Raw genomic sequence first — 26,517 nt, 5'->3', positions numbered from 1 at the left:
TTACCTACACGCTGCCTTATGTAGTTTCAATAAGCACCCAGGCTGCCACTCATTAAGGCATTTAAAAAATGCATCGACATTGTTTTTGTTGAACCATCTTAATGAGATCCTTTACAGTCTTAATCCTTGACATGTGTTGCTACTCTCTGGTCATTACTGTAAGCCCGGGTCACAACCTACCTGAAAACACAAGGCAAGGTACTGAGACAGTTAATCAGCTACATTAAGTTCATATCTTTATGTAGAGATATGTTACATACATACAGTTGAAGTCAGAAGTTTACATACACTTAGGTTGGAGTCAATACAACTAGTTTTTCAACCACTCCACAAATTTATTTTTAACAAACTATAGTTTTGGCAAGTCAATTAGGACATCTACTTTGTGCATGACAAGTCATTTTTCCAAAAATTGTTTACAGACAGATTATTTCACTTATAATTCACTGTATTACAATTCCAGTGTGTCAGAAGTTTACATACATTAAGTTGACTGTGCCTTTAAACAGCTTGGAAAATTCCAGAAAATGTCATGGCTTTAGAAGCTTCCGATAGGCTAATTGACATCATTTGAGTCAATTGGAGGTGTACCTGTGGATGTATTTCAAGGCCTACCTTCAAACTCAGTGCCTCTTTTCTTGACATCATGGGAAAATATAAAAAAATCAGCCAAGACCTCAGAAAAAAATTGTACACCTGCACAAGTCTGGTTCATCCTTGGGAGCAATTTCCAAACGCCTGAAGATACCACATTCATTTGTACAAACAATTGTACGCAAGTATAAACACCATGGGACCACCCAGCCATCATACCGCTCAGGAAGGAGACACGTTCTGCCTCCTAGAGCAAACCACCATAATCAAAACCATACTACGGTTTGCAAACCCACATGGGGACAAAGATGGTACTTTTTGGAGAAATGTCCTCTGGTGTGATGAAACAAAAATAGAACTGTTTGGCCATAATGACCATCGTTATATTTGGAGGAAAAAGGGGGAGGCTTGCAAACCGAAGAACACCATCCCAAACGTAAAGCACGGGGGTGGCAGCATCATGTTGTGGGGGTGCTTTGCTGCAGGAGGGACTGGTGTACTTCACAAAGTAGATGGCATCATGAGGAAGAATTATGTGGATATATTGAAGAATTATCTCAAGACATCAGTAAGGACGTTAAAGCTTGGTCACAAATGTATCTTCCAAATGGACAATGACCCCAAGCATACTTCCAAAGTTGTGGCAAAATGGTTTCAGGACAACAAAGTCAAGGAATTGGAGTGGCCATTACAAAGCCCTGACCTCAATCTAATAGAACGTGTGGGCAGAACTGAAAAAGCGTGTGCGAGCAAGGAGGCCTACAAAGCTGACTCAGTTACACCAGCACTGTCACCCAACTTATTGTGGGAAGCTTGTGGAAGGCTACCTGAAACGTTTGACCCAAGTTAAACAATTTAAAGGCAATACTACCAAATACTAATTGAGTGTATGTGAACATCTGACCCACTGGGAATGTAATGAAATAAATTATTCTCTTTACTATTATTCTGACATTTCACATTCTTGAAATAAAGTGGTGATCCTAACGGACCTAAAACAGGAAATTTTTCCTAGGATTAAATGTCAGGAATTGTGAAAAACAGAGTTTAAATGTATTTGGCTAAAGTGTATGTAAACTTCCGACTTCAACTGTATGTACTTGTGAACGACCAGTCCAGAAATAGCCAAAGTAACAGTACTATCTGTGAGACCTCATTAGAGACAATGTACCATGTCAATACATCATGAATAGGCATTTCACATGCAGGTGCAGAGTAAGCAACACAAGCACATGCACATACAGAATAGGATACTAGGCAGTAATTTTATATGTCCATTAACACATATTTAGATATTTTTTTAAGCAAGTCACTGATGTTGAAACATGGCATTCTTATTCAGATTTTTTTTTTTTTTTTGGGGGGGGGGTCTCATTGCAATGTTTATATCTGTTATTCTAACAAACCCCACACAATTTAAAATGTGGGTAAAATAAACACATTCTTAGCATAGCCAGTACATTCCTACAATGTTTTTTCATTGGGTCGTATTATGTACAAACCAATGTGGTCATGCTTTAAATGACGTGTCAAACATGACTTAACCCATTATGTCAAATATGACATAAATCTGTGCTTTATAAAGGGTGGCATAAGCACCTCTTAATAAAGGCCATATAAGTCATTCAATTGTGTCTGCACAAATAGGATTTATAACCCATCTTGGTAGAGCGTTGCAACGCCAGGATATTGGGTTCGATTCCCTAATCTATGGATTTCACATGACTGGGCAGGGGTGCAGTCATAGGCTGGTAGCCAGGCCCTGCCAATCAGACAGAAATACTCCTGTTTCATCAACTTTCCGGGTGGCTGGTCTCAGATGATCCCGCAGGTGAAGAAGCCGGATGTGAAGAGGCTGGCGTGGTTACACTTGTTCTGTGGTTGTAAGGCCGGTTGGACGTACTGCCAAATTCTTTAAAGTAGATTCTTCTACTTCTAAAATAATTTTGGTGACTTCACAGAAATTGCTAGCTATCTGACATTTAGCTAGTGAGCATGCTCAGCTAAATACAAATCCCCCTAGATTTGGAACTGAAAGTGTAATATAATAATATTAATTGACTGGAGTTTCCCATCTTCCCATTTAGTTTCTGGCGCAGACAGAAATGCCCTTATCCAGATGGTGTGACAAAGGCATTTCCAAACAGACCTGCTAACTTTCTTTGTTGTTCCTTTTAAGGTTGGAACCAACATGGAGTACCTCCAGTAGGAAGAGAGGCAAGAACCATTCGTCTGCCAGCTCAGGGACAAGCTACACTATTCACAGCAATTACATTGTAATGTTCAATGTAATTGCATTGCTGGACTTTTTGAAAATTAATGTATTTGTATTGCTTAAAACATTTATAAATGAAAGGAAATGTATGGTTTATAAACAGGTGTTGTTAGTGATAATTCCCAGTGTTAATACATTTGTGTTTACATCATTGGGGCGGCAGGGTAGCCTCGTGGTTAGAGAGTTGGACTAGTAACCGAAAGGTTGCAAGTTCAAATCCTTGAGCTGACAAGGTACAAAATCTGTCGTTCTGCCCTTGAACAGGCAGTTAACCCACTGTTCCTAGGCCGTCATTGAAAATAAGAATTTGTTCTTAACTGACTTGCCTAGTAAAAAAAAGGTAAAATAAAAAACAAAATTAAGCCTTTATGTATCTGTTATGATCAAAGGGGTCTGACTTTATAATAAGCAGTCTCATAGGATATATGGCATTTATGTATGTGTTATAAATTACCAAAGGGGTCTGACTTTAAATTAAGCAGAGCCTCATAGGGTACATGGCATTTATGTATGTTATAAATTAACAAAGGAGTCTGACTTTAAATTAAGCAGAGCCTCATAGGGTACATGGCATTTATGTATGTGTTATAAATTAACAAAGGAGTCTGACTTTAAATTAAGCAGAGCCTCATAGGATACATGGCATTTATGTATGTGTTATAAATTAACAAAGGGGTCTGACTTTAAATTAAGCAGAGCCTCATAGGGTACATGGCATTTATGTATGTGTTATAAATTACCAAAGGGGTCTGACTTTAAATTAAGTACAGCGATATAGTCTTTATGGATGTGTTATGAATGTCCGAATGGTGTCTCACTTCAAACTAAGTATTACAGGACAACAGTGTCAATAAATATGTTAACGTTCTGCTGTTTTCTCTCATGATTTACATATTACTGTAGGGGTGAGAGGTATTTACATGGGTTTATGGATCTGCAAATCTTGCGTTTGTGTGTGTGAGAGAACCAAGATGATTTGGAGTAGTCCAACCTGAGACTGCAGCACCAGGTATTCCTCTTCTGTTCCCATGGAGACCGGGGCTTGATTACATCCTGTTACAATGGCAACAACATTTTGTAGCTGATCATTCAGCGGGGGAGTTGAATGTGTCAAAGACCTGACCTGGCCCAGCACTGTGCGGTGTGACAAATTTTTGCTGGGTGCGTGTTTGTGTACTGAGGAACATGTAACTTGGTTCCAGAAGAAAGACACTATCAATTTATTTAGATTGGGTGTTTTCATCAAGGTAAGTGTTTCTTGGTGTAACATCATCCCCAGGCTATTGCACACACAGCGATAATGTCACGCCTTGGTTAATATGTTTTGCGTTTTCATTATATATTTTGGTCAGGCCAGGGTGTGACATGGGTTTTGTGTTGGGTTCGTATTGGGGTTTTATTAGCATTGGGATTGTGTATGATTAGGGGTGTGTCTAGTTAGGCTTGGCTGCCTGAGGCGTTTCTCAATTGGAGTCAGGTGATTCTTGTTGTCTCGGATTGGGAACCGTATTTAGGTAGCCTGAGTTCGCTTTGTATTTCGTGGGTGTTTGTTCCTGTCTTTGTGTTGTAGTCACCAGATAGGCTGTAATTAGCTTCACGTTCCGTTCTGTTGTTTTTGTATTTAGTTTCAGTTATTTCATGTACCGCGATTCTTTCATTAAAGTCATGAGTAACCTACACGCTGCATTTCGGTCCGACTCTCTTCTTCAACAGACAAACGCAGTTACAGATAAGCCTGGGATATCAACCAAAGTTGGCCTTAGTGGGAGTGACCATAGAACTCTACAGGAGTGACCTTAAGTAGTGACAATGACAAATACTTTACTCTGTAACACAGTCAAAAAGTCATAACGATGACTAAATCCTGCCCATTATACCATGGACCCTTTATAAAGCATGACATACGGTTATAGATGCTTTGTAACACTTACCTTAATCAGCTGAATGTCATTGAAAGCGAGAAAGATTCACATAAAAATATACTATCAGCTTTGAATAAAGTGGAAATTACAATGAAGAAAACAATGAAAATAGATATTTTATTTATGCTATAGATCACCATCATCAAAACAGATTGTCAACAAAGGAGCAGGTGCAAGAATGTGTGGTACACCTTGAGACACTTTATAACTGTTAAATCAAAGTAATGCAAATGAACAAACTAGGTGAGATATACACCTACTATTAAGCGTTACATTTTGTCAAAATTTTGTGACACAATGTCTGTAGCCTGGACCCAGGTATGTATGTGCCCTTGTCTACTCCATACTGACAAACAATGTTTAGCATGACAATTCCAGGAGTTGCAGGTTGACGTTTAGGCCATACAAACACTCCTTCCATGGCCAACTGCTCGTAAACGCTAGTAAAACCAAATGCACGCTTTTCAACCGTTCGCTGCCCGTACCCGCCCGCCCGACTAGCATCACCACCCTGGACGTTCCAACCTAGAATATGCGGACAACTATAAATACCTAGGTGTCTAGCTAGACTGTAAACTCTCCTTCCAGACTTATAAACATCTCCAATCCAAAAATCAAATCTAGAATTGGCTTTCTATTTTGCAACAAAGCCTCCTTCACTCACACCTCCAAACTTACCCTAGTAAAACTGACTATCATACCGATCCTAGACTTCTACAAAATAGCTTCCAACACTCTACTCAGCAAACTGGATGCAGTCTATCACAGTGCCATCCATTTTGTTACCAAATCACCTTATGCCACCCACCTCTGCGACCTGTGTGCTCTAGTCGGCTGGCCCTCGCTACATATTCGTCACCAGACCCACTGGCTCCAGGTCATCTATAAGTCCATGCTAGGTAAATCTCCGCCTGATCTCAGTTCACTGGTCACGATAACACCCACCCGTAGCGTTCCAGCAGGTATATCTCACTGATCATCCCCAAAACCAACACCTCATTTGGCCGCCTTTCCTTCCAGTTTTCTGCTGCGAGTGACTGGAACGAATTGCAAAAAAAATATATATATATTTTTTTAAACACTGAAGTTGGAGACTTTTATTTCCCTAACCAACTATCTGAGCAGTTAACCGATCGCTGCAGCTGTACATAGTCAATCTGTAAATAGCCCACCCAATCTACCTACCTCATCCCCATACTGGTTGTTTTATTTACTTTTCTGCTCTTTTGCACACCAGTATCTCTACTTGCACATCATCTGCTCATTTATCACTCGTGTTAATCTGCTAAATTGTAATTATTCGCTCCTATGGCCTATTTATTGCCTACCTCCTCATGCCTTTTGCACACACTGTACATAGACTTTTTTTCTACTGTGTCATTGACTTGTTTATTGTTTACTCCATGTGTAACTCTGTGTTGTTGTCTGTGTCACACTGCTTTGCTTTATCTTGGCGAGGTTGCAGTTGCAAATGGTTAAATAAAGGTGAAAAATATATATATATATATTTTAAATGAATCTTGCCCTGGTTGTAATTTAAGATTAGGGTTAGCAGTGTGGTTGTTTAACATCAGATTTTATGACTGGTCAAATCAAATCAAATTTATTTATATAGCCCTTCGTACATCAGCTGATATCTCAAAGTGCTGTACAGAAACCCAGCCTAAAACCCCAAACAGCAAACAATGCAGGTGGTCAAGATTCATGACAATAAATGCCAACTCGCTAAGGAGTTACAAACATTAAAGTTGGTGGAAGCAGTATGCCATATTTCCAAAAGTCATCTGCTGAATGTAATAACGTTGTAACAATAGAATGGATTACAGTGATTCTCACAACATCTGAGTGAAAGAGCACTTGGCCATAGATTTTCTAAGAATGGTAACTGACTGAATTATAAATATGTTCATTGGTCATTATAAAACATTGTATTTTCAGAAGACAAACAAACCATAACACATGTTTACAAACAGCAACTGTTATAAAGGGACGGAGTGTGATTTACAATATTCACTGAGCAGGCATCTTTAAAACAAAATAGTTATATGTTTAAGAATGAGGATGTAAACATACATGGACAAAGCATTGTGGCATTGTACCGTGGTTCTACATTCCTTCAAATGAAACAATAAAAACTAACACAAGGCAAGCATGCATCATTTACTGAAGACAGTACTTTTTTTTGTTTAAAAAAAAACCAGTAGAATGTACTTAGAAACACGGGGGCCATTTTGATTTGTGAAGTGTTAATGGGTAACTAAAAGTTATGAAGAGGACATTAGAGACAATGAGAATTTCCTGTTTGTCTTACAGTGAAATGAGAACAAAAATATGTCTTGCCTCAGAAAAAGTCAACATCGGTTAGAGTGGTAACAGAACATTATCCAAGCATGACGACGAGGCTGGAAAATTAAGCCATTACAAAGCACTCCTCAGAGCATGATAGTAGTTCTGCTCATAACGTAAGAACACTCAATCAAGACACCATTCATTGAGATCTGTTTTCACTTAAAAATAAAAATCTGATATTTTAGTAAACAAGTGTTTATTTCCCCCGAAACGTAACGTAACAAATATAAAATGTAACAAATATAAATTGACTCAAATATGAGCACATTAAAGATGTTACCATTGATTGTACCACAGTAGAAACACAAAGCACATATTTAAATGCAGCAATGTAACATGTAAACAATTTCAATTGCTAGTACCCTATGAAAGTTAGACCAAATAGTTGGCCAGTTACAATGACCAGTACAAACACCTGTGCATGAATTGTGTGCGCTAACCAGAGAGGGATATTATTGATTTGTATGTTCTGTGTAGCAAAATCCTCTTCACCGGCTCATCCATCCTATAAGTCAACAACATTGTATAAGTGGGTGTCACAAGTAAAGGGCCTATTGTGCAAATCTCAAATAGTATTTGGTCTTATAACAGCAAACTCTTCTAGTCGCTTGTAATTCAATATTCTCAACTGAAAAATCCCTCCAATTTCTCTTTAAAATATGCAAATTTCTTACAATGAAATAAGCATTTGAAACTATTTGGCACTATGTTAACGAAGGTGTTAAGCAGCTCATTGTTAAGATTCATGTAAAAATACATTTCAGAAAAGAATGAACATATGTCTGAATCTCGTAGGTTTCGATTGTTGGCTGGTGTTAAGGTGCAAGCATCAAACGCACATTAGTTGCTTCATGTAAAAACTGTTGCATTTTCTGCGCATTTTTCCTAACGCCAGGTTCGGCATGTTAACTGCCTAACATCAGTTGCTTGTGCTGAGGTGGGATGGGTGGCAAGATTTGAGGCGTGTCCTTAAAAACAATTTCATGCAGTGCTATAGGGAAGTTTGAAGACAAACAAAAAGCAGGTGGAGTGGCAGGTAGCCTAGTGGTTAAGAGTGTTGGGCCAGTAACTGAAAGGTGGCTGGTTTGAATCCCCGAGACGACTAGGTAAAATAAACTGTCGATGTGCCCTTGAGCAAGGCACTTAACCCTAATTGCTCCTGTAAGTCGCTCTGAATAAGAGCATCTGCTAAATGACTAAAATGTAAAAATAGCTTACCGCTCATGCAATGGCCATTAGCCAAAATTAGTATGAATGAAGCCATTTTAAATAGTCAGAGTGCTTTGAAATGAGTTTTTTGCCTTAATGCTTTTTAATTATTCACATACCGGCATTTAGCTTGTTCAAGTAGGCTATCCATCCCCATTTTCAAAGAACACCCCTCGTCTGATTACCAAAGCCACATTCCTACAAACTATTCAGTCCTTCTATAATGACGTAACGGTAGATTGTTGCAGGCAGATTCTCAAAACATAGGCAACGATACAAATGTCAGGAGCCTAGTATTTTGTATAGTCATCAGAATGTTGTGTGTAAAGACATTTAGACCACGTGTACACAATGCCATGGAACGAGAAGCTATGTAAGATAAAGCTTCTGATCCGATCCTATTTAGAAACATTGTTTTTGGTTTAACACATAAAATAGCGTAAACACACAACTTGAAGTCACCACATATTTAGTCATGGGGCACGTTCTGATTGGGCGGTGAGGGGCCAAACCTCAACACACCAACAACATGTTTGTTCATCAAAACCCAGCTTTCGCACCACAGCCAGCTACTGCGCCAATAATTCCGGTAGTGAAAATAACAAGAACATGACATCCCGAACCCATAACGCCACTGCCAGCATTAAAACTTACCATTGTGTTAGCCTTGTTAAAATAGAGCCCTTAGTCTTTATTCATGATATACACCGAGTGTACAAAACATTTTTATGACAGACTGACCAGGTGAAAGCTATGATCCTTTATTGATGCCACTTGTTAAATCCACTTCAAATCAGTGTAGATGAAGGGGAGGAGACAGGAGGATTTTTAAAGCCTTGAGACATGGATTGTGTATGTGTGCCATCCAGAAGGTGAATGGGCAAGACACAAAAATATTTAAGTGCCTTTGATAGGGCACTGGTTTGAGTGTGTCAAGAACTGCAATGCTGCTATGTTTTCATGCTCAACAGTTTCCTGTGTTTAATCAAGAATGGTCCAACATCCAAAGGACATTCAGGCAACTTGACACAACTGTGGGAAACACTGGAGTCAACATGGGTCAGAATCCCTGTGGAATGCTTTGGACACCTTGTATAGTCCATGCCCCGACAAATTAACCACTTTGAGGGCAAAAGGGGGAGAAACTTAATATTAGGAAGGTGTTCCTAATGTTTTGTACACTCAGCATATTGAACCATATTCCATTAATATTTTAGAACAAATATGGTAGAAAGTAATCTGTATATTTCTTACAATACAAACAAGATTCAAGTGCACAAATGGCAATCTATAAAAATCACAATATGAACATACAAATACACCTTGTTAGTGAACTAGAATGTAACCCTTCCCTGCACCCTGTTGAAGGGTGTAAATGGGAGAACCCTGTCATGCCCAACTACTATTTCTCAAAAGATCTGCTTCAAGCATTACATTCACGCTACAACATAGTCTGTGTTGAATTGTAGTACCCATTACAGCCACCAGGACGACTATTGTTACTGTCGCTTTATATTTCATACATCTATCCATGAGAAACAAAGGCTGCACTTGATCTGTAAAGATGCTCAAAGGCATGGTATTCACAATACTCAGGTGCATATTAGATTTACAGATGTCAGATCTTCATTTGACCAATATTGTCAGAGCAAAAATAATCCTGCAGCAACAGGATTTGAACGTTTAGTGTTGCTTGTTCTGTGGTTAGACTATTTGCTGGCCAAAATTAGGCTACATGAAGTGCAATACTGTTAATATGTTATACGTGCAGATTTTTTGTGAATTTATGTCCATCATGAAGGTCATTTGCAGGGAAATTCTCAGCAACAAAAGAGGGGTCAAATTAAGACCTACACCTAGGTTATGCTCAAATGTAAATGTATAGACGCTTACACTCACACGGCAGTGAAATCGTACATTATTGTAGGGAATGCATTGATTCTAAAGAAGGCTGCAGCTACCAAAGGGGTTTTTGCTTTTCTTTGTCCTCTGTTTGTTGGGTCGCAAGCTGATGACTTCTCGGCCGTTGCTGGAGTTCTGACTAGATAAGTTACTACTTGTGGTGTTGAAAACTCCTGTTAGGGTAGAGACGTTAAGATGTGTTACAACGTTAATGACTCAATGCTGATACAAAAGAAAGTTATCAGAGCACTCTTATGAAATCCCTTGGACTTCTATGCACGTGTCCTGAAATCTAAGAAAATGAGAATTATAATGAATACCGCTTTGATGTCATTCAAGCAAACCACACACCCGTGAGTCCAAATATGCACTTCACATTTCTATATAAAACACATCGTCTTTACTGATGTAGAGACATTTAGGCCTTCATGTTGAAGCCAACTACAACAATTTGGACAGCAAACACGCCAAACATATTTAGCAAAACTGGATGCATTCTAATTTTGCTATTATTCGTTACTGTACGCTATTTAATGCATGGTGTCAATCCACAATGGACTAGGATGGGAATATTCTGTGCCTTCCAGCCGAATTGGAGTTGATAACGCAAAGACAGTCAATAGCCTACACAACTTGGTGCACTATTAAGCCATGTAGAACGCCGACTGGCCAGTGAGTGGTCAAGCCCGCGTCACACCATGTAGAACGCCGACTGGCCAGTGAGTGGTCAAGCCCGCGTCACACCATGTAGAACGCCGACTGGCCAGTGAGTGGTCAAGCCCGCGTCACACCATGTAGAACGCCGACTGGCCAGTGAGTGGTCAAGCCCGCGTCACACCATGTAGAACGCCGACTGGCCAGTGAGTGGTCAAGCCCGCATCACACCATGTAGAACGCCGACTGGCCAGTGAGTGGTCAAGCCCGCGTCACACCATGTAGAACGCCGACTGGCCAGTGAGTGGTCAAGCCCGCGTCACACCATGTAGAACGCCGACTGGCCAGTGAGTGGTCAAGCCCGCGTCACACCATGTAGAACACCGACTGGCCAGTGAGTGGTCAAGCCCGCGTCACACCATGTAGAACGCCGACTGGCCAGTGAGTGGTCAAGCCCGCGTCACACCATGTAGAACGCCGATTGGCCAGTGAGTGGTCAAGCCCGCGTCACACCATGTAGAACGCCGACTGGCCAGTGAGTGGTCAAGCCCGCGTCACACCATGTAGAACGCCGACTGGCCAGTGAGTGGTCAAGCCCGCGTCACACCATGTAGAACGCCGACTGGCCAGTGAGTGGTCAAGCCCGCGTCACACCATGTAGAACGCCGACTGGCCAGTGAGTGGTCAAGCCCGTGTCACACCATGTAGAACGCCGACTGGCCAGTGAGTGGTCAAGCCCGCGTCACACCATGTAGAACGCCGATTGGCCAGTGAGTGGTCAAGCCCGCGTCACACCATGTAGAACGCCGACTGGCCAGTGAGTGGTCAAGCCCGCGTCACACCTAGAACTTATTTATTCATCAAAACAGGGCCTTTCGCACCACCGTCAACTATAGCGCTCATGATTCCTGCTGTGAAAATAGAATAAATATTTCACACCCACAACTCGAAAGTGCTGCGAGAAGACTTATCATTTGCGTAAGGTTTATTAAACTAGAGCCGAGAGACAGATTTCTTACTTAAACTTTTTTAGGCCTTGTTGTATGAACCTCAAATGTTGCATGAATGTTGTTGTCATGTTACCGAATGTAATTGACAAATGAGAAATGTATAGTGAAGATAAAAATGGGGAAGATCATAAATGCAAACTATCTTTGCAGAGCTTGCAGTACAAGACAAATATCTCTGTGGCACTGTACAATCCAGTCCCAAAGGTCTGTACTTACTGGAGACGTGACTGACATGGTTATCAGGATGCTTACCAATTTTATTGCTAGTTGTATGGACTACCTCAGGCTCTTCTGCTGTTTGTCGCTTCAGTCGCTGCAGATACTTATCTGCTAAGTATTTAAAAACTGAAAAGAATAATTTATTTTTTATTTTGTTATCAATCCCATTACATTCTTCCTAACATAACAGTTCTTTAACTGGTCATTTGTACACGTTTTCATTGACTCACCTTCATTGACATTGAGGTCCTCCTTTACGGAGGTTCGGTAAAACCTTAACTTGAGCTTCTTGGCCAGACCTTCTGCCTCCTCACTACAGTACCAGGAGAAAAAGAGCCAGGGTTACTGATCAATTCTGCCATGCTTGATCATGTCTAATGTTTGTTATCCTAGCCATGCATCTAGAAATGATTATTCATCAATATATCATAACAGACCAAGTTCAAGAAAGAAAATGAGTCTATAGAAGTGGTACTTTTTGATCACTGTGTCATTCAGAAGGTCAATCTTGTTCTGCACCAGGACAGTGGGGATGTCTCCCACCTCTATCTCCACCTTCTCCCACCAGCTGCCGATGGCCTCAAACGATTCCCTGTCAGTGGTGGAGAAGACCAGTACACACGCCTGGGCACCTGGAACACAAAGCGTGGCTCAGTAATGTATAGAGCCATGTCATTGTGGAATGCTCTGCCACCAGAGGTTACTCAGACAAAAAAAATGTGAGTTTAGCCCTTTTTTTAAATACTGATTACAAAAAAACATCTTGTATCACAGCGCCTCTTCTCTTCTAAAGCGCTAAATTAACTGTACCGTGTATAATTATAGGAAGTGTGTAACATTTTTTGATGTCTTGACAAGAACATAAGATAATATTAAATACAAGTAAAATAAGAATGATCTATTGTCAACAACCGTTCTGTACTCTGTCATTTAGGCCATTTTATGTTTTGTGTGGACCCCAGAAAGAGTAGCTGCTGCATGTGGAACAGCTAATGGGTATCAAATAAACCTAAACATACAGGCCAGCTGTCACCACAATGCTAAGAAATGCTGGATCCACACAGCCCTCACAGTTATTTTGGTGTACATAAGCTTTCAAATCAAATAACTGATTTTGTAATGTGTTTAAAAAAAACATTTGTATTGTTCAAATTCCATAACACCCCAGTTTGTATTTCATGTGTTAGGAGAGGGTGTAGCTGCCTGGCCCATACAATAACAGAAATACAATATGGACATAATGCTAGTTGAATTGTTCCCTGTGAGGTCATCTTGGTGTAGTTCCACAGCTGAATCCATACTGAAAAATAATAATAAATAAAGTTGAAAAGTGAGAGGCTGTCTTTTCTGGCAGACCCAGTGGAGGAGGATCATGTCCTTCCCAGGGAGGGAGGAGTCTTACCGCGGTAGTAGGCCTTGGTGATGGCGTCAAACTCTTCCTGCCCTGCCGTGTCCCACAACATCAATCTCACATCTTCATCATTCACTCTGGGGAAAAAAAAGACAAATTCAATACTTGGTATTGTGAGTTTCTCAATGTATAGACCGAGCAGTATCAAATGTATACAATTCTACTTGGCTATCATATCAAACTATTCACTCAACAGTTCTGTGCTATACGTTACAGGAGCGATAGTCTTTTGAGAGTCAAATATCCTCCACACCTTTACTGTTTTATAAAAATAATGCTTCAAGCCTTCAGTGAGCGCACCTTCATCTGACAATACTGCCTGTTTTATTCAATGCAGTTAGAGTTACAATGTTTTCAGTGTTTCTCTGGTATTTCCTGAGAGTATCCAGGCTTCCTCGTACATTTTGGCACTCGAGGTTGCCTAGTGGTTAAAGCGTTGGGCCAGTAACCGAAATGTTGCAGGACAGAACCGGAGCTGACGAGGTAAAAATCTGTCTTTCTGCCCCTGAACAAGGCAGTTAACCCACTGTTCCCCAGTAGGCCATCATTGTAAATAAGAATTTGTTCTTAACTGACTTGCCCAGTTAAATAAAAGGTTAAATAAAAAAAACAATGTTTTTTATGTGACCGAAGCCATTGTCACACCATATTAATAAACAACTATCTGAATGAAATACCTGACACTTTACATTGGAGTTATGGGTTGGATTCACATCTGTTAAGCATAAAAACAAGGAAAAGAGTGGAGAAAGGAAAGTTTGTGGTTTTGGGAAGCAGTTTTTTTTAACCTTGGGTCAAAACCTTAAGGACTCTCTTGGGCCAGAATGCAGTTAACTAACAGTTTGAGTTGACTGATGCCAGGGATCTCTTATAAAATAACATGTTAAGAGAATAAATAGATGGTCTGTGCAGCCAAAAATGTATTTTTATTTTAGTGGTCACTTAGGACACAGTACGGTCCGGTCCCTGAGATCTCTGGGTATTGCTCCTATTGAATGTACCTCGTCAGATTGTACTGCATATCTGTAAGAGTATTGTGTATTTTTATGCATCTTAATATACATACTGTATGTATATTCCGGATGTGCACTGTTATTTGAATATCTTAACGGATGTTAGCATTTTAACACTTGTGTGATTATTCATTTTAGCGAGAAACAAAAAGTATAGGTTTACTTTAACACTGAAAAGGCTTTTTCCAAATTCAATTAAAATATCCATGTGACATTGTTACATACAAGGCCATTTCAAATGATTAATTTAATAAAACAAACTCGTCAATGTGGTTCTAATGCCGTGCGCCCAATAAGAGAAACAGTAGCCGACCGGTAGCCTTCACGTGTGTAGCTTGTTTTTGTTGGGAACAGAGTGGCACAGCCATGTAAGGCACTGTCTCACAGTGCTAGAGGAGTCACTACAGACCCGTATTCCATCCAGGGCTGTGTCATAACCAGCCGTAATCGGGAGTCCCATAGGGCGGCGCACAATTAGTCCAGCGCTGTCAGGGTTTGGCTGTCATTGTAAATCAGTATTTGTTCTTAACCGACTTGCCTAGTTAAAAAAGGTTAAATGAAAAATAAAATGTTGGCCAATCAAAACAGCAAAGAGGCTCAATGTGTAGCAGGTGTAGTGAGACTTCACTAATGCAGCACAAGATGGAATAAAGTTACAGAATTAGAAGTTAGCTAAATTAGAAGGAGTAGGCTACAATGAGCAACCAACAGGTGGGCTGTTTTATCTGAATAGGGTTGGGAAGAAAGTGCAGAATGTAGCCTTCATTAGCCTAGCTAGCTTCTCTAGGCCAGAGGTTCTCAAACATAGTAAAACTCCTGCTATGCTATGACTTGGGCAGTGCATGGGGTCCGTGGCAATACTGCAGGCCACTGCACAAGAAAAAAAACTTGCATGCAATTTTATCTCTCACTTGAGTTGTGTACTGATTAATTTGCTATCACAAAAAGGAGTCCCTAGCTCTAAAACGTTTGAGAACCACTGCTCTATGCTACTCCAGTCAAGACAGGAACTGTTATATGGGATGATAAATGACATTCTGTCCACTACAAGTTAGCTCATCTTGGCTGTAGATGAGTTGCCTTGGCTAGTGGCTACTGCATCCCTCTATCCTTTGGGGCGTCAGGTAGCCTGGTGGGTAGGAGCATTGGGTAAGTAACCGAAAGCTTGCTGGGTCGAATCCCTGACAAGGTAAAAAATGGGTCTTTCTGCCCGACAAGGCAGTTAAGCCACTGTTACCTGGGCGCTGATGATGTGGATGTTGATTAAGGCAGCCACCCGCACGCACCTCTCTGATTGAGGGGTTAAATGCGATAGATACATTTCAGTTGAATGTCTTCAGTTGACTAGGTATCCCCTTTTCCCCTCAGTTTGCTCGCTCCCATCTCACACACGGTTCCCTCCGCAGCTGCAGCAATAGAGAGCCAGCCTCTCCCGCGCGCAGCAGTGCTCAGGTTCAAATGTAAGTTTCAAAACCCACATTAATTTTTGTCGGATATTTGAAATACATGATACTATTCAAATAGTAGACATATTTCAAACAATCATCCCTAATGTAAAATATGCATAGACACACTAACAATGGAAAATGTCCTTACAGTAGCTGTCTCTCCAGGAAGTCCACACCGATGGTCTTCTTGTAGTCCTTGGTGAAGATGCCCTTGCAGTAGCGCTGGATCATGCTGGACTTCCCCACCGCACCGTTGCCCACCACCACCACCTTGATGGCCACTTCCATGTCCTCCTCCAACATGGCTACGTGTTGCTGGGCTTTCCTCACACTTCCAGGCAGTCTGGTGTTGCTGGGATTTCCTCACACTTCCAGGCAGTCTGGTGTTGCTGGGCTTTCCTCACACTTCCAGGCAGTCTGGTGTTGCTTTAGGAGGGCTGTCACTGGATCACTTAAAACACCTCCTGATAGAGACAACACAAACTGATGTTTTACACATTGATGAACACGACTTAAGGTCTGAATATTGTTATTTTCCTCTGCACAAAACCCTTGTCGTTCTGCTGTTCAAACAGCCAAGTCACCAACTGACGAGCCCAGCCCACATAAAAACATCCCTCTGTTTGTTCAGCAATATAATGTCTTATGTTTCAATGCGGAGAACACTTTTTACCTCACTGCTCCTCAGTCTACCCATAAAACCCTCACTAGCTGGCCCTCTGTTTTACAGCAGAGTGTAAACATTAGCCAGTGCATCCTGGCTGCAGCCATCTGAGGTAATGTCAGCTGATGGTTTCCTCGTTCTTACATGCTACAGTCAGCTACACTTAGCTCAGTTACTGCCTCCGTAGGTCTGCTCCCACACACTTTTCCATTAGGTAGCAGTCTGGGCCTGCCTGCCTGGGTCTGGCTAGAAGAGAGTGTAGCTGACGTGGCAGGCATTTAAGAGAGGAGAGGAAGCTGTCCGGCCCTGGCTGGGAGAGGGTGTCGATGCCCGGCCCTGGCTGGGAGAGGGTGTCGATGCCCGGCCCTGGCTGGGAGAGGGTGTCGATGCCCGGCCCTGGCTGGGAGAGGGTGTCGATGCCCGGCCCTGGCTGGGAGAGGGTGTCGATGCCCGGCCCTGGCTGGGAGAGGGTGTCGATGCCCGGCCCTGGCTGGGAGAGGGTGTCGATGCCCGGCCCTGGCTGGGAGAGGGTGTCGATGCCCGGCCCTGGCTGGGAGAGGGTGTCGATGCCCGGCCCTGGCTGGGAGAGGGTGTCGGCCCTGCCCGGCCCTGGCTGGGAGAGGGTGTCGATGCCCGGCCCTGGCTGGGAGAGGGTGTCGATGCCCGGCCCTGGCTGGGAGAGGGTGTCTGGCCCTGGCTGGGAGAGGGTGTCGATGCCCGGCCCTGGCTGGGAGAGGGTGTCGATGCCCGGCCCTGGCTGGGAGAGGGTGTCGATGCCCGGCCCTGGCTGGGAGAGGGTGTCGATGCCCGGCCCTGGCTGGGAGAGGGTGTCGATGCCCAGCCCTGGCTGGGAGAGGGTGTAGATTCCCGGCCCTCGCTGGGAGTGGCAGTAACTGGTTAGGAGAGGGTGTAGCTGACGTGGCAGGGATTCAGTCATGTTCCAGATGACTGTTTTATGGGAACTGACATCAAATATCCCAGATACTTTGGATATGAGAAGGGAAACATCCCCACTATGACACCCATGACAGAGTCAGCCTAAACCTCTTGCCTGGTAATGTGACTGATAATATCACGTTGGCCTAAAAGTATCAGCTTGGTAGCAAAAGAACACTAAAGACTAGCGCTATGGGCCTATCGCTAACGTAGCTACGAAAACAGAACATTGACAATGTTAAAAGCTCTGATTTGACTTAACAGACTATGCAAGGAAAGTGTTGTGGATCCGTCTAGGGTTCCACTGACTGCAAACAAAGAGAAGGTAGGCCTTTTCCTGAGTTTAAACTCTCATAGAGATGTTTGTTATCCAACATCATCTGGTTCTATTTGTAAAGTGGATGATCCAAGCTTCACTGTAAATAGGCTGGCTTCGCAACCACAACGAAAGTTACCTTGATGCCTGCTAACCAAACCATGTCCCATTATCCAGACTGTCAGCAAATTGGCAAGTTGTCAACACACAACCCAACAACACAGACTAACCGAACATCATGGAAGATTCTAGGTAGACGAGGCTACTAGGCGACTGGAAAGACCACAGATTGAGTTACAAAGTAGAGCCTCTCCCACAACGTCTCACCAAAGGTAACTGAATACAGAGCCGGCTGTATGCAAGGACACACCAGCTTCATGTACCATTCACTCGGATTTGACACAGGCTGTTGAAATGGCATACACTTACAGGAATGTAGCCCAAACTGCAGCTGACACAGCAAAGCTTGGCAGAACTGGATGTTCCACTGTATACAGACATATTTCCTTGGCTACATTGACTCTTCAAATACAATCGGCATCAACAAATTTAGCTTAAAATAAGACATTTGTCTTAGAGGAACGTGCTGTTATGTCTAGGCTGCATAGTTAGATTATCAGGCTAGTCACTTTGAAGGAACAAACGGGTAAGCAGGCATACACAACCACAGCGCTTGTGTAAACACTCCACTAGATCACGACATGACTTCAAACATCAATATACCTATTATTAACGTCTTCATTAAAAACGGCTAGGTATTACGGCTTACTTTAAATCAGTAAATTGGAAGACAGTTAATTGACAAATTGCCAGACCATGAACAGCATCTGCTGATTTACAATTTTAAAAATGGCACAACTTTACATCAGCGAATGCTTCATGCAGTGAGCTGAGGTCACATAGAAAATGTGCCTTTCCAAAATAGTGCTTGAAAAAGTGTCTTTATATCCACGAAATAAGATAGATTCATGCAAGTTAATGATTATAAACTAGCTAGCTAATCATGTTATTTGTTCAGAAGCTGTCCAACGCTTGATACAAAGTCTCACTCACGAGCATCACTGAAACAAATAATATAATTTACAACAATTGTATAATTTCGAGTGATACACTCGTAACATTGTTTCTCTTACCGGCATCCAGTTACATGACCGTCTTTCTCTTGCAGCTGCAACAAGCAACAAACAGCACGAGACGAAAACAAAATACAATTGCTGCGCAATGAAAGAGAATAGGTCCTGTGTTTTTTTTTACGGACCAAATGAAATATAATAAACTGTAACGTAGTAACAACTCGTTTCACCAATTTGTAAAGCTAACTTAGCGAGCTAGCCATGTAAGTTAACGTTAGCTAGCAAACGAACGGTGGATTGTCCGGTCCACGTTCAGCTAATGTTAGCTAGTACGTCTCCTAGCTGGGCTTGCTAGCATTTAACTCGTTTATATCATAAATCACAACAAGAGGAGACGCATATCCACGCTTTTCATCAATGTAACAAGTCGTCTAATCATATTTCACAAAGCGACGACTTGAATTCAATAAATTGTTGTTGCCTTGCTAGCTCTATTTGCTTGGCTCTCACCCACAACTGCAGTCCGGTTGCATTAAACGCTTTTGGTTTCTGATAGCAGATGCGCAGTTCACTGCAACTCGCTGGGTCAGTTTATGAACTACAGCTCCTGTAAAATAAATTAATCTAAACTGATCTAGAGTCTGTGTGTGGCCAGGTTGTATCGTGACCATCAGGGCCAGTGCTCGACTTTCTGCCGCCTTAGGCGAGACAAAAATCTGCCACCCCAAAAAATGTTCTAAGCTAAAAGTCGGAGGAAGAGAACATAATAAACTCAGCAACAAAATAAACGTCCCTTTTTCAGGACCCTGTCTTTCAAAGATCATTTGTAAAAATCGAAATAATTTCACAGATCTTCATTGTAAAGGGTTTAAACACTGTTTCCCATGCTTGTTCAATTATCCATAAACAATTAATGAACATGCACCTGTGGAAAGGTAACAGCTTACAGATGGTAGGCAATTAAGGTCACAGTTATGAAAACTTAGGACACTAAAGAGGCCTTTCCATTGATTCTGAAAAACACCAAAAGAAAGATGCCCAGGGTCCCTGCTCATCAGCCTGAACATGCCTTGGGCATGCTGCAAGAAGGCATGAGGACTGCAGATGTGGCCAGGGCAATACATTGCAATGTCCGTACTGTGAGACGCCTAAGACAGGCTACAGGGAGACAGGACAGACAGCTGATCGTCCTCGCAGTGGCAGACCAAGTGTAACAACACCTGCACAGGATCGGTACATCCGGACATCACACCTGAGGAACAGGTACAGGATGGCAACAACAACTGCCCGAGTTACACCAGGAATGCAAAATCCCTCCATCAGTGCTCAGACTGTTTGCAAAAGGCTGAGAGAGGCTGGACTGAGGGCTTGTAGGCCTGTTGTAAGGCAGGTCCTCACCAGACATCACCGGCAACAACGTTGCCTATGGGCACAAACCCACCATCGCTGGACCAGACAGGACTGGCAAAAAGTGCTCTGGTTTTGTCTAACCAGGGGTGATGGTCGAATTTGTGTTTATCGTCGAAGGAATGAGCGTTACACTGAGGCCTGTACTCTGGAGCGGGATCGATTTGGAGGTGGAGGGTCCGTCATGGTCTGGGGCGGTGTGTCACAGCATCATCGGACTGAGCTTGTTGTCATTGCAAGCAATCTCAATGCTGTGCGTTACAGTGAAGACATCCTCCTCCCTCATTAAGACATCCACCTCCCCTTCCTGCAGGCTCATCCTGACATGACCCTCCAGCATGACAATGCCACCAGCCATACTGCTCGTTCTGTGTGTGACTTCATGCAATACATGAATGGCATTGTTCTGCCATGGCCAGCGAAGATCGTGGATCTCACTCCCATTGAGCATGTCTGGGACCTGTTGGATCAAAGGGTGAGGGCTAGGGCCATACCCACAGAAATATCTAGGAACTTGCAGGTGCCTTGGTGGAAGAGTGGTACTTGCAGGTGCCTTGGTGGAAGAGTGGTATAACATTGCACAGCAAAGAACTGGCAAATCTGGTGCAGTCCATGAGGAGATGCACTGTAGTGCTTAATGCAGCTGGTGGCCACACCAGATACTGACTGTTACTTTTGATTTTGAGCCCCCCAACTTTGTTCAGGGACACATTATTCAATGTCTGTTAGTCACATGTCTGTAGAACTTGTTCAGTTTACGTCTCAGTTGTCGAATCTTGTTATGTTCAGACAAATATTTATACATTTTAAGTTTGCTGAAAATAAACGCAGTTGACAGTGAGAGAATACTTATTTTTTGCTGAGCCCAATTAATAGGCCTATTCAACAAATTAAACACAATTTTTAACACATCTAGTTAGTAGGCTAAATAATCAGTTCAATGTCAACAACAGCCTAATATTTCCAAACTAATTACATTGATAAAATCACCAATGCCCTGGAAGTTCTGCCGCTCTAGGGGAGACAAAAATAATTACATCTCAGACATCCTTATGAATCTAAGCATGACACTTTCAAAAGTTACCTTCCACCCAGACAGAGGCTCTACTGATGCAGAAAGCTTCAACTGCTGGCTACTCGTCCATTGTATAACCCACAAACAGAGGTGCTTCCCTAAAAGCTGCCTGGGTTTAAACAAACATCTTCTCTTTTCAGAAAGAGAAAAGCTGAATTAGCAAAGCAAAAACATTTTTTTTTATCTCCTCAAATATTATAGCCTGCAGTTTAGCTTTAGATTGTCATAGAGAGGAATCAATATATCCCCATATGCATCGGATTCACGTCTTTCGTGGGCCTTTTAGACCTGGTTTCTACCATAAGGCATCGCAGTGTTAAGCATTGTTATACAACTCTTGATATAATCTGGACACGTTTTACGTATTTATTTAAAAATATAAAGCAAACAATAGATATCCTTTTTGCCCTCTTCTTTAACAATGGGTACCTGATACCCTCACTCAATTTAAGCCCTGATTTAAGTCAAACACACCAAGCCCTTCCCAGACACGGAGGTATTTAATCAGTGCATGTGACGGTATCGGAGTATTTGGCTATATCGACATCTATGGATAGGATAATTGTGTTGTGTCAAACAGGTGGGTTTAACACTTATTTTTTTGAAGTTTAAGAAATAAGTCCCAATTACATTTAACACCTGCATCGGAGAATTACCATGTTGCTATCACTGTGCAACCTACTACCTATAGCAGGAAAACCAGTTTCTTATTAATAATATCCCACCTGTTATCACACATGGCACGAGCCCATAATTGTTACAATTACAATACAAATAACATTTACATTACATTTAAGTCATTTAGCAGACGCTCTTATCCAGAGCGACTTACAAATTGGTGCATTCACCTTATGACATCCAGTGGAACAGCCACTTTACAATAGTGCATCTAAATATTTTAAGGGGGGTGAGAAGGATTACTTTATCCTATCCTAGGTATTCCTTAAAGAGGTGGGGTTTCAGGTGTCTCCGGAAGGTGGTGATTGACTCCGCTGTCCTGGCGTCGTGAGGGAGTTTGTTCCACCATTGGGAAATAACACCACCATTCCACCAAATAACACTTTTGTATATGTAACAGTATAATTTTGAACCATCCCCTCGCGCGAACCAGGGACCTTCTGCACACATCAACAACAGTCACCCTCGAAGCATCGTTACCCATCACTCCACAAAGGCCGCGGCCCTTGCAGAGCAAGGGGAAACACTACTTCAAGGTCTCAGAGCAAGTGACGTAACCGATTGAAACGCTATTTAGCGCACACCGCTAACTAAGCTAGCCGTTTCACATCCGTTACACTCACCCACCTTTCGACCTTCCTCCTTTTTCCGCAGCAACCAGTAATCCGGGTCACTGCAGTCAGCAATGTTTTCTCTCGGGAGCTATCCATGGCCCTGACATCAAATCATCTGTTTGCTTGGACACCAGCCTGATCTCCAGCTCCTTCCACCTCTGGAAACCATCTAGGTGGTCATGCGACTTATCATGTGAGCTGAGGAGATGGCACAGATTATTCCAGTCCCTGGTTACATCCCTGATCAGCACAGATCTACACTCGTGTGAAAAACGTTTGCAGCAAAAACAGAAGACTACATCGTTTTGCATGGAATAGACAAGCCTTGGTCTCTCCACTCTCTCTCCGTTTGCCATCCTCCTATTGTAGTGGGCCACAGAAAACTTGAGTTGCTCCTAAACTCTTGGGAAAGTCCCCTCCTTATCCTGATGTTGCCCAGCCTGCACTAACATATCCCATAAAGATCCATTCCTATATTTTGGCCACTCACCGGGATATTTTATGTTTTTTGAGTGGGAGTTGGATTTAGTAAGGCAGCTCCAAAATGCAGGTGTTTCAGCCTAGCTCAGTGCTTTCTGTGGTGGTGGGGCAAGCCAGCAGAAAATACAGAGCGTTGAGCCATGATTGGCTCAGTGTTCTGTCACTCTTTGGGACACTACGTCACTGCCAACTCTAAGGGTAGAGCTCCAAAATTCAAGCCCTTTGGGTGCTGCCAGAGTTACATTAGAGGTGCCCATCCAAGAAGGCTCAAAGTCATTGGCCACAGATAAAATGACATCAAATCACGTTATATCTACAGTAGCTTTGATTGTACTGATTATGTCAACATCATACTTTCAAAATCTTAGCTAGCAGTCATCATCATGAATCAAGTCAACAATCTACTGGAAAATCCTTATCATATGAAGATAAATCATTAAGAGAAATATAGATAAAACGTATTGGTGCTCATCGGCCATTGGACATAAACATTACACAACAAGTTGGAAATTGCAAATGTAACAATGAGTGTTTTGGAAAGAATCAGTGGCTAATTGCAAGCATTGCAAAGCAATCATTAGTGTCACGACTCCTACCGAAGGTGGCTCCCCTTCCTGTTCAGGTGGCGCTCGGAGTCTACTAGGTCTACTAGCTGCCACTGATCCCTTTTCCCCCTTTTCTGTTTATTAGTTGCACCTGTGTTTAGTTTAGGCTAATTGGTTGGGCTTTATTTACCAGCCAGCCCGCCCGCCTGCTGGTTGTGCGGGATTATTTTAAGTGTACACGGCTGTAGGTCATGGTTGTCCGTGTGTTTGTATTTTGATGGACTGTTTAAGTTCGCCGTGTTTGGGGCATTTGTTTGGGTTGGCGTCGTTTCACCGTTGTGGTGCATTAAAAGTAGCGCCACCCTGAACTCTCTGCTTCCTGCGCCTGACTTCTTCCTCCACTACACCCTGAACTCTCTGCTTCCTGCGCCTGACTTCTTCCTCCACTACACCCTGAACTCTCTGCTTCCTGCGCCTGACTTCTTCCTCCACTACACCCTGAACTCTCTGCTTCCTGCGCCTGACTTCTTCCTCCACTACACCCTGAACTCTCTGCTTCCTGCGCCTGACTTCTTCCTCCACTACACCTGAACTCTCTGCTTCCTGCGCCTGACTTCTTCCTCCACTACACCCTGAACTCTCTGCTTCCTGCGCCTGACTTCTTCCTCCACTACACCCTGAACTCTCTGCTTCCTGCGCCTGACTTCTTCCTCCACTACACCCTGAACTCTCTGCTTCCTGCGCCTGACTTCTTCCTCCACTACACCCTGAACTCTCTGCTTCCTGCGCCTGACTTCTTCCTCCACTACACCCTGAACTCTCTGCTTCCTGCGCCTGACTTCTTCCTCCACTACACCCTGAACTCTCTGCTTCCTGCGCCTGACTTCTTCCTCCACTACACCCTGAACTCTCTGCTTCCTGCGCCTGACTTCTTCCTCCACTACACCCTGAACTCTCTGCTTCCTGCGCCTGACTTCTTCCTCCACTACACCCTGAACTCTCTGCTTCCTGCGCCTGACTTCTTCCTCCACTCCACCCTGAACTCTCTGCTTCCTGCGCCTGACTTCTTCCTCCACTACACCCTGAACTCTCTGCTTCCTGTGCCTGACTTCTTCCTCCACTCCACCCTGGGCGTTACAATTAGCTTACTATTCACTGGAGTGGCTGTGTGATCCCAAGTTTAAGTTTAAGGTTCTCTTTTCCTAGTTTAAAACTATAAACATTCAACGTTGGCCATGCTGTCAATGAAGCATGATTTGTGCGGCACTCAAAACAACTCTTAACTTTCATCCAACTCCGAATTGTATATCGGGAACTCAGGCTTCTTTTTGGAGCTATGTCCTGAAAATCACTGACGTCATCATGATTAAACTTTTTTTATTTTGAGTTCCCAGTTGTCTTGAAAGCACTATAAATACAGAGAATGCCAAACTTTGATGACTAAGTTTGATTACAAAATTTGCCCATGAAGGACCGCCGTGCCACCTTCCAGTAGCTATATTGGCTATGTCTGTCCTAGCTCGATCATTAATGTCTTAATTGAAATTACAGATTGCCTCTTATCTGCTTGTGGTCCCCCTTATGCCATAGTTTGTACATCTCAATTGTCAGTAGAAACCACATTAGTTTAAGCAAGTCAGCCATTTCATCTTTGTTTGTTTTTAAAGGTAGTAAATTAGGCTGAATGAACTGTTTCGCTGCCAGACAAGTCTCCGCTGATAGACAGGTGTAACAGTGGTAAAGTGTTGGGACAACTTTATGTAGCTCCTAACAGTTTGTGGGCACAGTTTGTCACAGTTATAGTGCAATAATGTATTGTTTAGTGTTGTGTAGGGGCTTTGCTGGCATGCATCCCACTTTAAAAAAATCCCACCCAGATTTACATGCTAAAATCACCATTGGTAAAGCAAGATACCAGTAAGTTGTTGGAATTGTTTAACTTGTGAAATCTGAAATATAAACCTAAAACCTGTTCATATTGCACGTGTAGTTACCAGTAGCTTGCTAACGCTAGCCAGTCAATGTTATGAAGGCAGTGTTGTTTTTATATTGATCAACTGTCATAGAGGCTCTCTTACTTAGTAGCCAAGAAGATAATTGTGTTAGCTAGATCATATATTAATGCAATTTGAGATGCATTGCCTCATCGTCAGGAACCATGCAGTTCGGCAGCAGAAGAAATGAACTGATTATCAACTCTCAGACCGAGCAGCTGTATGGACATTGTCTTCAGTTATGGTCAGCCTCCCATCAAAAACATTCCTATCCCCGAGTTTCAGACCTTCGCTGTGGAAAGGCTGAAACGTAAGTTGTCTAGCTAGCTTCAGTTACTTACTGCTGGTTTAAACGTGTATTGTTACTGACTGTATACATAACATTTGTCTGATAGTCACCTTTGTATACATAACATTACAACCAAGGTAACGACAGTTTCATGTTGGATATTCACACTTTCAAACCTCAATATCTTCCAAACCACTTGAGCTACAGACTCCAAAATAAGTGTCACGATGTTGGAAAAATTGAGCACAACATAGCACAGGTCTTATTTTCACAATTTGATTTGCTTTGCAAAGCTAATAAACATGTGGAAATGCGAGTAGCATTTTGTTTTGTTGAATTAGTTAGAGAGTGTTAACACAGAACAAACTTTTTTTACATTCAAATTTCAATAGCTCCTTGGTCATGTGACCTACTGACCTCAAACAAGGTTCAGAATGTAC

General features: G+C 42.5%; 1 protein-coding gene and 1 pseudogene across 5 annotated transcripts; one reads left to right on the top strand and one right to left on the bottom strand.

Annotated features, from left to right (window-relative positions):
* Positions 1–6,916: 6,916 nt before the first annotated feature.
* On the bottom strand, positions 6,917–19,801 carry rab23 (RAB23, member RAS oncogene family). Of its 5 annotated transcripts, XM_046357457.1 has the most exons (9): positions 19,506–19,800; positions 19,056–19,090; positions 16,369–16,470; positions 16,155–16,331; positions 13,537–13,622; positions 12,610–12,766; positions 12,365–12,447; positions 12,168–12,260; positions 9,413–10,424 (listed from the first exon to the last, which is right to left on the bottom strand). In XM_046357457.1, exons 4-9 carry the CDS (start codon positions 16,307–16,309, stop codon positions 10,291–10,293), a joined length of 708 nt encoding a protein of 235 aa, XP_046213413.1. In that variant the 5' UTR covers positions 16,310–16,331; positions 16,369–16,470; positions 19,056–19,090; positions 19,506–19,800; the 3' UTR covers positions 9,413–10,290. The 5 variants fall into 5 exon arrangements, with proteins under 5 accessions (XP_046213417.1, XP_046213413.1, XP_046213412.1 ...); XM_046357456.1 differs by having other exon boundaries at positions 19,056–19,800; XM_046357458.1 differs by lacking the exon at positions 19,056–19,090.
* Positions 19,802–25,952: 6,151 nt separating this feature from the next.
* LOC124039047 overlaps positions 25,953–26,517 on the top strand; it is a 127,124-nt pseudogene continuing 126,559 nt past the window's right edge.

Source organism: Oncorhynchus gorbuscha, linkage group LG07, assembly GCF_021184085.1.
Source record: "Oncorhynchus gorbuscha isolate QuinsamMale2020 ecotype Even-year linkage group LG07, OgorEven_v1.0, whole genome shotgun sequence".
Classification (NCBI taxonomy): Eukaryota; Metazoa; Chordata; class Actinopteri; order Salmoniformes; family Salmonidae; genus Oncorhynchus; species Oncorhynchus gorbuscha.
Note: the sequence above shows the minus strand (reverse complement) of the source record. Positions and strands in the feature narration are given on the sequence as shown.